The 12,315-nt window shown below is 40.3% G+C and overlaps 1 protein-coding gene across 2 annotated transcripts in view; it reads left to right on the top strand.

Moving 5' to 3' along the window:
* The first annotated feature begins 6,774 nt into the window (after positions 1–6,774).
* PBX1 (PBX homeobox 1) overlaps positions 6,775–12,315 on the top strand; it is a 293,861-nt gene continuing 288,320 nt past the window's right edge. Inside the window, exons 1-2 of one of the 2 annotated variants that reach the window (XM_030824038.1) lie at positions 6,775–7,636; positions 10,852–10,925. In XM_030824038.1, the coding sequence (XP_030679898.1) occupies positions 7,446–7,636; positions 10,852–10,925 (265 nt within the window). In that variant the 5' untranslated portion in view covers positions 6,775–7,445. The remainder of the gene's footprint in view (positions 7,637–10,851; positions 10,926–12,315) is intronic. The other variant, XM_030824039.1, reaches the window with a different exon arrangement.

Raw genomic sequence — 12,315 nt, 5'->3', positions numbered from 1 at the left:
TTATTCCTGATGCAGGTAGCCCCTACTGCTGTGTTGTTCCTCTATTGGCTAGGATTGGACCACACAGTCTAAGCTAAATCCGACTGGCTATTTTAAAGAGAGCAGGGGTACTAGCCAGAGTGGCAGGAAGGGTGGTTACAGAACAGGTGACTCAGAATGATTCGGGTCAGAGCAAGTGACCAGGGGAACAGATGTGAACTACTGATTAGAAGTGGTGGAAAATGTTGTTTACTAAAACTAGGGGCAAGGAGAACGAGGAAGTTAAACTTTAAAATGGAGAACAAAGAACTGAACATACTGACATACTGATTCTTTGAAGAGAAACTTAGAACTCACTGTATTCAACAACATGGAAATCTCCAAAGTTCCATACTGATGACAGTCATTGGAAATCCCTGTATTAGTCTGTTTTTACACTGCTGATAAAGACATACCCAAGACTGGGCAATTTACAAAAGAAAGAGGTTTAATTGGACTTACGGTTCCATGTGGCTGGGAAAGCCTCACAATCATGGCAGAAGGCAAGGAGGTGCAAGTCACATCTTACATGGATGGCAGGAAGCAAACAGAGTTTGTGCAGGAAAACTCCCCCTTATAATAACTATCAGATCTTGTGAGACTTACTCACTATCACAAGAACAGTACAGGAAAGACTTGCCCCCATGATTCAACTACCTCCTACTGGGTCCCTCCTACAACATGTGAGAATTCAAGATGAGCTTTAGGTGGGGACACAGCCAAACCGTATCATCACCAAATTTTGTGTATAATTACTAGGGGTTCACAAAACATCTGAAGCTCATTCATGGACCCTGGTTTAGGAATCCCTGTTGGAGGCTCTTCCTGCTCTAACATACAACTCCTATGCTCCATGCAGGCTGGTGGTCCCAGCACTGCTTCAAGACCTGCCCAGTAAGGTAAGGAGATAGGAACAAGCTTGGAGGGGAAGATCTCTGTGAACAAGACAGATGAGGTTGGACAGAAGAAAAGGAAGGCAAGGGGAATGGAGGTAGAGAAGTAAGTAGAAAAGTTTAAGGAAAGCAAGAATTAGGGCTAAGAGTGGCCGGGCGCAGTGGCTCACGCCTGTAATCCCAACACTTTGGGAGGCCAAGGTGGTGGGTCATGAGGTCAGGAGTTCGAGACCAGCCTGGCCAAGATGGTGAAACTCTGTCTCTACTAAAAATACAAAAATTAGCCGGGCATGGTGGCATACACCTGTAATCCCAGCTACTCGGGAGGTTAAGGCAAGAGAATTGCTTGAACCTGGGAGGTGGAGGTTGCAGTGAGCTGAGATCACGCCACTGCACTCCAGCCTGGGTGACAGGGCAAGACTCCGTCTCAACAACCAAAAAAAAAAAAAAAAAAGAAGTAGAGCTAAGAGAATAGTTGAAAGAGAAAGACAGGAATTCTTGGGCAGAGGAATAGATGCCATCAACTGCCTCAGGTACTATCTTTGGTTACCAGCCCTGGTTCTGACCCTCTTGGTCAGAGAATTCCTTTTTCCACATAAATAGAAAAGTTAGAAAAACCTAGCTGCCCATTCAAATATAATTATAAATATACATAGATGAATACCAGCTCACATGATATAAGACTATATCATCTTATGGTAGTGAATTTATTTCTGAGATCGTGGGAAAGGACCCATGTCTTTGCAATCATTTTGTTTGCTAGAGAATAAACAAAGGTCCTTGCATACACTCCTTGTACCTGCTCTTCGTCTCTTAATGAAGATGGAAATATATGTACCAGTGGACAGGGGTGAACTAAATCTTTTTTTTTTTTTTTTTTTTGAGATGGAGTTTCGCTCTTGTTGCCCAGGCTGGAGTGCAATGGCACCATCTCGGCTCACTGCAACCTCTGCCTCCCAGGTTCAAGTGATTCTCCTGCCTCAGCCTCCTGAGTAGCGGGGCTTACAGGCATGCGCCACCACGCCCAGCTAATTTTTTATTTTTAGTAGAGACAGGGTTTCTCCATGTTGGCCATGCTGGTCTCAAACTCCTGACCTCAGGTGATCCACCCGCCTCGGCCTCCCAAAGTGTTGGGATTACGGGCATGAGCCACCTCGCCCGGCCGAACTAAATCTTAACATAGAGGTAAACATGGTAAGATGACTTTGTAAACATGTTAGATTAAGGTCAGTCTGAGAGACACTTTGCTAGTTGGACAAATTTTGATAATGACTCACGGTTTTTTGTTTTTTTTTGAGAAGGAGTTTCACTCTTGTTGCCCAGGCTAGAGTGCAATGGTGCGATCTTGTCTCACTGCAACCTCCACCTCCCCGGTTTAAGCGATTCTCCTGCCTCAGCCTTCCGAGTAGCTGGGATTACAGGCATGTGCCACCATGTCTGGCTAATTTTGTATTTTTAGTAGAGGTGAGGTTTCTCCATGTGGTCAGGCTGGTCTTGAACTCCGACCTCAAGTGATCCAACCTCCTTGGCCTCCCAAAGTGCTGGGATTACAGACGTGAGCCACCGCACCTGGCCGATAATGTTTTTAAAATGTGATTCAGTGGGCTTCACTTATTATTCTGAAAAAAATACAGCATGATTACTAGCATCATTAATTGTTTTAAAATATATTTGTTATATGTTTATTACAATGAGAGCCCTGCTGAGATATGGAAGGAACAAAAAAGCATTATCCATTCCTTGTCACAACCCATAAATTATGGAAATTGCAAGTACAAGTTTCTTTTCAGAAGTTTCTAAATGCAAATAAAATATGATTATAATTTTTTTGTTAATCTAATTATTTTTTAAGACAGGGTCTTACCGTGTTGCTCAGGCTGGAGTGCAGTGGCATGATCATGGCTGATTGCAACCTCCATCTCTCGGGCTCAAATGATCTTCCTGCCTAAGCCTCCTGAGTAGCTGGGACTCCAGGATAGTGACACCATGCCCGGCTAATTTTTAATTTTTTTTTTTTTTTTTTTTTACAGAGACAGGGTCTCACTATGTTGCCAGGCTGTTTTCAAACTCCTGGGCTCAAGCAATCCTCCTATCTTGGCCTCCCAAAGTGCTGGGATTACAAGTGTGAGTCACAGCGCCTGGCCTGAAGATTCTACCTCTATTTCACCTATGGTACTTCCTCCTCTTTATGTCCTTTATTCTCTCTAATGTATTAAAGAATAAGAGTTTTGGCCGGGCGCGGTGGCTCACGCTTGTAATCCCAGCACTTTGGGAGGCCGAGGCGGGCGGATCACAAGGTCAGGAGATCGAGACCACGGTGAAACCCCGTCTCTACTAAAAATACAAAAAAATTACCCAGGCCTGGTTGCGGGCGCTTGTAGTCCCAGCTACTCGGAGAGGCTGAGGCAGGAGAATGGCGTGATCCCGGGAGGCGGAGCTTGTAGTGAGCCGAGATCGCGCCACTGCACTCCAGCCTGGGTGACAGAGCGAGATTCCGTCTCAAAAAAAAAGAGTTTTTACATCATACTTTGTCTAGTAATTCTACTTTTAGGGACCTTGGTTTCTTCATCTGCAAAATGGAGATTGTAACCTCATAAGGAAGTTATTTAAATGAAGTGTTAGATTGTTAAAACTAAGTGGTAATGTTAATCAGTGCCTGAAACACAATCAGCAGTCAACAAATTCTATCTATATCTATAATTATTATTATATTAATGCCATTGCATTCTTCTCATTCAAGCTTGAAGACATTTCTTTTATCCTTCCCACTCACATAAAATCAATTATAAATTTCTATTGACTCTGTCTTGAAGATCTTCCTCAAAATAGTCCTCTCTTTTCCATTTCTACTGCCACTTTCCTAATTTCATCTTTCCTTGCCGAATGATTTGGGTAAACAGCTAATTGTTGCCCAAAGTGTTGAGTAACCAGATAATTCTTCCCGAAACATGCTTTTCTGTCCTATCTTTGAAAGAAAGAAACAACTTACCTCAGTGTATCCCTAGTGTCCATCAAATAAAACACAAATGTTGCTCTTAAAAGTCTTTCCAGTTGGGTGCGGTGGCTCAAGCCTTTAATCCCAGCACTTTGGGAGGCCAAGGCAGGTGGATCACGAGGCCAGGAGTTTGAGACCAGTCTGGCCAATACAGTGAAACCCCACCTCTACTAAAAATACAAAAAAAAAAAAAAAAAAAAAAATTGCTGGGCCTGGTGGCGGGTGCCTGTAGTCCCAGCTACTTGGGAGGCTGAGGCAGGAGAATCACTTGAACCCAGAAGGTGGAGGTTGCAGTGAGCTGAGATGGCTCCACTGCACTCCAGCCTGGGTCACAGAGTGAGACTCTGTTTCAAAAAAAAAAAGTCTTCCCAATCACACCTAATAACATTTCCATTGTGCCTGAAGAGATAGCCTGTACTTCCATCAAGTTCATTAACCTAGCCCTCCAGATCCAGTTCATCCTTTAGATCCACTGCAAAGCCTTCTATTCACTCGAACTGGTTACTCCCTTCTCTCATCTCTTATAGGATGTCTAGGGCTTATTATCACTTCTATAGCATTTATTATATGTTGAAATATATCTGGGCAGCACTCTAGAGTAATGGTTAAAAGCATAGGTATCGGGGTAAGACAGTTGCAATGTTTAAATTGACAAAATCCCTTGAATATAATACTTAATTACAGTATGGAGTCAATAAATATTACCTATTTTTAGTATCATTGTGTATACACATCTTATTTCCCTACTAAAATGTTCCTAGATGACAATGATCTTCTGGCATTGATGGTACCTTTTCCAGTACTTTGCCTAGAAAGATTTTATTAGGTTTGCAATTAGAATTAATTGCTCACAAACTGATTTCTTATAGACTCTAGGTTGACTTCTTTTGATGCTTTAAGATGTGGTCACTTCGTCTCTGTAAGGGATATGCTAACTCTCAATCACTGTGATCGATATGTGATTTGAGTATATAGTTTTGTGCTCAACTTTTGATTAGTGTTAATTTTAAAAAAACAATTTACAAGTCAGGATATGTATGTGAATAAAACAATTGTTATTAAGTAATATAACATCATAATTACAATTAATACGCTCTATTGCATGCCCTCATACCAATAAGTGCCAAGTAGCTTGTTAAAAACTGCTTTGAAATGCTTGCATTAGTGCTCCTTATCTTGCCAAACTTGTTTTGCATAATGATTGGTGAAAAGAATAACATTTTATTTGAGGATCTGGAAGCACGTGGCAAGGCTGCTTTCCATTTTGCAGGTTGGTTACACTGCGCTTTGCATTTCCTTTGCTATACTGCCATCCAGGAAGAGGGCTGCTACACAATAGAATATTTTATATTACAAAATATTCTGGACATTTCCTAAGTAATTGGCCTGCTATTTTATCTTATATTCATTGTGACTGTGTACAAAGTCAGATTTTTCCTTCTCACTTTGCCTAATGAAAAGATTGGAAGCAAATTTGTGTCTGTCTGGAGCTATGATACTGGACTTCAGTTATGACTTTTGTTGGCTTTTTTCCGATCCCGTTTTATTTATTTTTTATTTTTTCCTACCCATTTTCAATTTGAGTCATCTTGTTGGAATATGTACCCTTTTAAGCACCTTAAGTTTCCTTTCAAACTAGACAGGCAATAGACACATAACTAGTTTTTAACACTATTCACACATTTCTGTTAGACTGAAGCAGATTGTGCAGTGGAAATACTAGGCTTTTGGAGGGAGTCACACTTGGGTTTAAATTCCAGCTTTGACACTTAATAACTGTGGACCTTGGACAAATTATTTAACCTTTCTGAGTTCCCTCTCTGTAAAATGGAAATAATAATCCATAACTCACAAAGATGTCTTGGGGATTAAATAAAATAACTCATGTAAATTACTTGGCGCATAGTAGGCATTCAATAAATGTCAGTTTACTACTTTTCTCAGTTAATAATGCTTATTAGACTATATTAAAAACTAGAACTAGACTGTGATAATGCATTTCTTTATTAGGTATTTAAGCCAAATAACTAATTTCCCTCAGGGGGAAGAGAGAGAAATGTTGAATTAGTTTCATTTGGTGAACTTATTTATTAATCTTTCTTTTTCTTGAGCATTATTCAGTTTCATAGTCCATAATTTAGTTTTCATGCAGCAAAATGACACAGTTTGGTATTCTTTTCAACTTTACTGTGCTAGAATTTTTTTTAAATGTATCTATTATTACATCTGCCACTTATTAGAGATCATTATTAATTATATTAACAGCTCGATTTTGTTTCATAACTACGTCGTGCTGACAAACTTTTGCTCTCAGCAGTTTCCCTGAGGGCTAAGCATTTAAAAGAAGCAAGTTTTAAATGACAATGCCACAGCAAAAGAAAAGCAGGGGTGGGCGGGAAGACGCACACCGGCTGTGTTCTTTCGTGTTAATTTTATATGTTTGCATTTAAGTGGAGCCACATTTTCCTCAAGGACGCAACCTAAGTAAGGCGAGCAGGAAAAGTGGAAACTAAGTGAGCTGGAACTACAGTACCATTGCACCTTTAAGGACTGGAGACTTGGTATTAGCTCGGCCTCCTTCCCGGCCCACCTCTGAACTCTGATTGACAGGGCGCCGGGCGAGGAGGAGCTGAAGGAGGCTGGCGAGGAGGTGCAGTGAGGAAAGTACGGGAGGAGGGGCCGGTCCTTTATCTGGCGGCCAATCAGCGAAGCGGGGAGGAGCTCCAGGCGCCCTCCTCCCTCCTTCTCTCCCCAGCCTCCCGGCTTCCCCGCCCCCTCCCCTTCCCTTTGCCCCCTCCCCTCTCCTCCTTCTCGTCCTCCTCCTCCTTCTTCTCCTCCTCCTCCTCCTCCTCTCAGGCTGTGGTTTTTCTGTATATGTTTCTGGAGTCCTGAGCCTGAGCTAAACAAAAGCAGGAGGCTGACGGGGCTGCTGGAGTTTGCAGAGACACGGAGGAGGAGAGAGCCTGTTCTTTGCCTGCCGCCGCTGCTGGGGGAGATCTGGCTTTTGCAACAGCCCACCCCCTTTGAGATCACTCTGGCCCGGAGTGGGGGTGGGGGCAGCGGGGGGTGGGGGGGAAAGTTTGCATTGCAATCCCCCTGCCTTCCTCTCCTTTCTCCCGATCAATGCATATTTGCAAAAGGATTAAGCCACAGATTTAAGCGCCGGGAGCCCATTTCTGCCTTGCAAAGGAGACCGGACTGAAAAACCCAAAGCCAGCTCTGATTTCTTTTCGCCAAGTGGGAAGGTGGTTTATTTTTCTTGCTTTTTGGAGTCAACACCCTTCCCCACCAGCCCTTATCCCCACCCTCACCCCGCAACCCCTTCACGCCCCCTCCCCCTCCCCCCTCCCCATCCTCCCACCATCCTCTAAAGAGGCAAAGGGATTTTTTTTTTCTTTTGGTCTTCTTTTTTCCCCCTTCCCTGTTTATCCTGAAAAGGATTTGAAGACAAGCTTGAAGGATAAAAAGCCTTGGTGCTTCTCAGGAGCCGAGCCGAGGAGCAGAAGAGGAAGAGCCGGGGGCTGCCGTAGCCTTTGGAGATGGACGAGCAGCCCAGGCTGATGCATTCCCATGCTGGGGTCGGGATGGCCGGACACCCCGGCCTGTCCCAGCACTTGCAGGATGGGGCCGGAGGGACCGAGGGGGAGGGCGGGAGGAAGCAGGACATTGGAGACATTTTACAGCAAATTATGACCATCACAGACCAGAGTTTGGATGAGGCGCAGGCCAGGTGAGATGGAGGCTTTTCTTTTCCTTTCTTGGGGTTTTTTGTTTTTCTCCCTCTCACAGGGGGAAACAATGGGAACCGAATCACCACAGCGCTTTTTTTGAAAAATGTTATTTCTTTTCTCATTTTGACAAGCAACTACATGGCGGAGGAGTAAAATCTGAAGGAGCGTTGTTATCGAAAGTGTAATTGCCCATGCCGAGATGTGGCTGTGTACATATTGTGTGTGTGTGTGTGAATATAGGGGTATTCATTTATATCCACACAAACACACAGGCACGCCGAAAATACTGCCAACTGATCCAAAAGCGGCCCTCGGCACTTTTCACTGCTTTAAAAAAGTATCAGAGAAAGCAGAATTGTCAAGTTTTGAACAGCATTCCATGCCTTCTTGTTGAGGGGACTCTGTAACATTACAAAATAAAATGTCCCAAGAACACTTTATTTGCAAATTTAGTTGACTACTTACCTAATTCAGCGAGTTTGATTTTCTTTCTTTACTCTCCCGTCCAAAATTAATTTTTATCTTTTCTCCTTTCTTACCCCCTACCCAAAATACAAAACAACAAAAAAGCAGGGTATTTCTTTGTCAGTACTTGTCAGCTATCCAGAAAATATTTTGCATTCACTTAATTTTGTTTTTTTTAAAAGTTGATGAAAAGATAATTTTGTTTTTAGGCATATTTGTTAGTTTTAAGAGACTCAGATTTTTAGTTTAACTTTATTGTCTCCTAATTTGAGCCGGTTTACTAACCTTCCGTGACACAGACAGCTATGTATGGTCCTTTAAAAAGAGGTGGGGGGACAAAAATCAAGCATGCTCTTTTCCCCCATGCTTCTTTCAGGACCACTTAGAAATGAAAGCATTTATGAATTTTATGTATTTCAATACTATAGGACATGAAGGTTTTCATTAAGGAAACATAATAAACTGTGTAGCTTCTCAAGTTAATCCACTGCCAGGTATATGGTTCTCTACTCCAGGATTTTACAGTAAATTCTCTTTCAAAGTAAAACATAGACTAAGTGACAACCCGCTAACAGCTTGCCCAAGGCCGAACTCAAAAGGAAGAATTTAAAAAATCTAATGACCACATATGTCTATACAATTACCCAGCTTTGTTACATCTCCAAAGTAGCGTTTTTTTCTTTGAAAACCCTGTAAACAAATATACACAACTCCTATACTTCAGATGACTTGGTTATATGGAAAAGACATCATTATGTGTATTTTTGTCTAAGTGAAATAAGAATCTGAGTTGAGAAAATGAGAGGAAGCAGTTAAAAACATAGATGTTATGAATTATACTCAATTTTAGCTGCAAGCACATGCAACATGTAAACTCAAAAGTACTAAGGTTTACGGGTGTTTGAAAACTTGGAAATGTTGAAAGTACTCAAAGTATTCTAAGTTTTGTTTAAATAGGGGAAATTTTAAAAATTAATTGGTGCTCTCTTTGAATTTTATTATCTGAAGAAAAACTAATAGGTATGGTAAGAGGAAGATTTCCCACTGGCAATTCTCTTTTGAATTGGAACATTTTTCTCTATTATATTGTTCTAGAAAAATACTCTCAGACATACCGATAAACTGGCTTAAAAATAAGTTTGTGAAGTGGAAGGGGCTAGTAAGAATAGATACTACTTTTTTGATGTTCAGTCTCTTTTTGTGAAACTGAAGACAAACAGGGCTTGGCGACTTCCCCTTTTCAATGGCCTAGATGCAAAGAGAGATCAGATACAATTTTGGGATGGGGAAATTTTCAGTTCTTCCTCTATAGCTAGCTCCATTTGTGTGCTGTGGAAATACAATATTTTTATAAAGCTGTGTGAGAATTTTTGTTTGCATTTGGGCCTACGTATAATAATAGAATTAATTTAAACTATTTTAAAAGACCCAGGAAAGGTCTTTAATACTTTAAAGTATTTTCCATCTTTTTTTTTTTCCACCCCACATGAGAACTTACTAAAATCAATGCTAAGCTTTCTTTTTGGATAAACAATGTAACTCCACTTAGTAGATACTATGTCCTTTTTTTCCTTTTTCTAGTCACACCTTTATAATGTATATTTATTATTTACAAAAGTAAACCATTAATATTTTAGATATAATGTACGTGTTCATTTTGATAGTCCTGAATTTTGAGTTTATTACTCCCCTGCTGTACAGTACATAGAGCATGTTTCTGATCTCTGTTCTTCATGAGGATGTGTCTATTTTTTAACTTTCAAAGGGATTAAAAGAGAATTGCATGTGTTTTGAGTGCCAGAACTTTCCATTTATCTTTACACATTAATTTTAGTTAGTAGACAGAATTCCCTTAACTAATAGCTGATATGATCAGTATTTTGTTTCCAAAACAGTATCATTCTGCTAAGTGGTTCCATAATAAAATAGAAGGAAAGGTATTGTTTTGTTCCTCAAGTGCATTCGGAATACACACACACATACACACACACACACACACACACACACACACCAGGTAAATCACTAATCTAAAAGACAAAATTGCATTTATTTTTCCCCCAATGGGTGCAAGGTCCTAATTGTAAATAATTGAATTTCAACACCTGCAAATAAGCAGTGTGTGCACAAGAGGCATAATGTGAACACAGAGAAATGAATTTATTCCCCATATGGGTATGTTTGCCCCCTGGCAATGCATTTCCATACTCTTTAACTTGGGGACTGAAATGTTATAAATTGACAGTTCTACTCAGAAGACCTTTCAAGCATCTTGTGTTTATGAGAATACAGGGGCATCTGCGGAATGAATTCGAACACATGGATGAATTAAATTTGAAAACACACAGACCGAGAGGCAGACAGTTCCTAGGCTGTGGTCGTTGCATGGATTTTACAAAACTGTTAACCTACGCGTTTGGCTTTGCTGAGTTCATTGTCCTGGGAAGAATTGTGGGTTTAAGAATTACACTTTGATTAAACTACTTAAAAAAAAAACCCTTTCCCTAAATGGGCATAATTTAGGTTAGTTCTGTTCTGTAGTTAAATCCCTACTCTCTCCCTGCTAATTAACGTGATTTCTTTTTCTATGGCGGGACTCTGTATATTAAGTCATGAAAACAATTGAAGCATGCCACAGAGTTATGCTTGGTATATAATTTTGTCTAAATGTTCAAATGTTTTCACCCTGTGCATTATCGGCAGTTTGATCTTGAGAGTCCACCTAAGCTATCATGTTGTTTCTTTCTTGCAGAAAACATGCTTTAAACTGCCACAGAATGAAGCCTGCCTTGTTTAATGTGTTGTGTGAAATCAAAGAAAAAACAGGTAGGAATGAGATTCCAACATTTTAGCATTTTCTTTGGCCAATTAAATCACTTAACCAGCAGTCACAAATCTATTATTTAAATATTAAAATTTCAGAATACAAGTACTATGAAGGTTGACCTCATATTCGAATAGGAAGTCCTAGCCCTGCTTTCCTTAAAAGAAAGCATCAAGTTTCTTTGACAGTTATTATCAAGAACTACTGGTTAATTTTCCAGTACTCTATTTCCAGCCTTTTTGAGATTGGGGCTAAAATATAGATTCTGAAAGGAAATTTATAGACTGATGTATCTGTGGGGCAAAAATATGAAAGTAAAAGTTCATTCTTTAAAGGAATATATTTTGGCCCATTTTTAAAACCCTAATTTTTCTGGAGTTGGGTATGGGGGTGCTAAACTGTTTAAAGTTTCCTTTCTTTTTTTTCTTGTAATTACACAAAGCAGCAGACTAGAGGTTCTCAACAGAGAGTGTTGTCAAATACCTTTGTGGAATGCGCTATACAACATTAGGTTATCGGTATTTGAGTGGCCTGTGATTTTATTGCAGGGAGAATCGTTGGGTTTAGGAGAGTATAACGCCATGAGATCATTCACTCTGTTGTTTTTCTACTTTCTAGACCTCGTATCATGGACTAACACACTTATAACACATCCCAGGAGGGCATTTAAATTTTAAAGCAACAATTAAAAAATAGCAGTCATCAATCAGAGGTGTTCTTAAACAACAGATGCTCTGGGAAGGACATTTAGCAACATCCTCTTGTTTGTTTATTTTAATCCTTAATTTTCCAAAGTGGGCAAAGCTCTCCCTTGTAAGAAGAAAGATTTGAGAAGGCAATCTGAAACCAGGGAATAAAGATGAGGGACAAGGGGTGGTTATATAAAGCGGGAGCTTCTGCTGGGCTCTGAGTTACCCGCTCGCTTTAGAGCAGTGCAAAGTACCTGACATCCTATTTATTTATTTATTTTTTACAACAAGGAGTGTAACAGTCAATAATTCATATCTAAACCATATAAGCAAGGGCATGACATGAATGAAAGTGACAATAAATATGATTGCATGCTTGGTTGATATACATTGATAGTTACACATAAAAAGGGGTGGGGGGAGAGAGCACACAGGGTGGCTTTCTTTTTGAGAGCTCTCTGTTTTTCTTTTAAAAAAATAGTTTCAAGATGTGACTGTTGATTGAATATGTAATTACTTGGGTCTTGAAATGCGTGTAAAATTAGTACGCAGCTCCTTTGTTGAATGTTATTTGTGTTGTGCATAACATTCTAGACAAAGCACCTGAGAAGTGATGTTCAGACCTCTAAGTCTTCCAGGTTGCTTTGCCAAAGCTTAACCTTATTGCAAACCTGTTAATTGCATTATTTTAGCTGTGAGACAC

Source organism: Nomascus leucogenys, chromosome 12, assembly GCF_006542625.1.
Source record: "Nomascus leucogenys isolate Asia chromosome 12, Asia_NLE_v1, whole genome shotgun sequence".
In the NCBI taxonomy this organism is placed as follows: Eukaryota; Metazoa; Chordata; class Mammalia; order Primates; family Hylobatidae; genus Nomascus; species Nomascus leucogenys.
The sequence above is the reverse complement of the archived record's forward strand: the minus strand, read 5'-3'. Positions and strand labels throughout refer to the sequence as shown.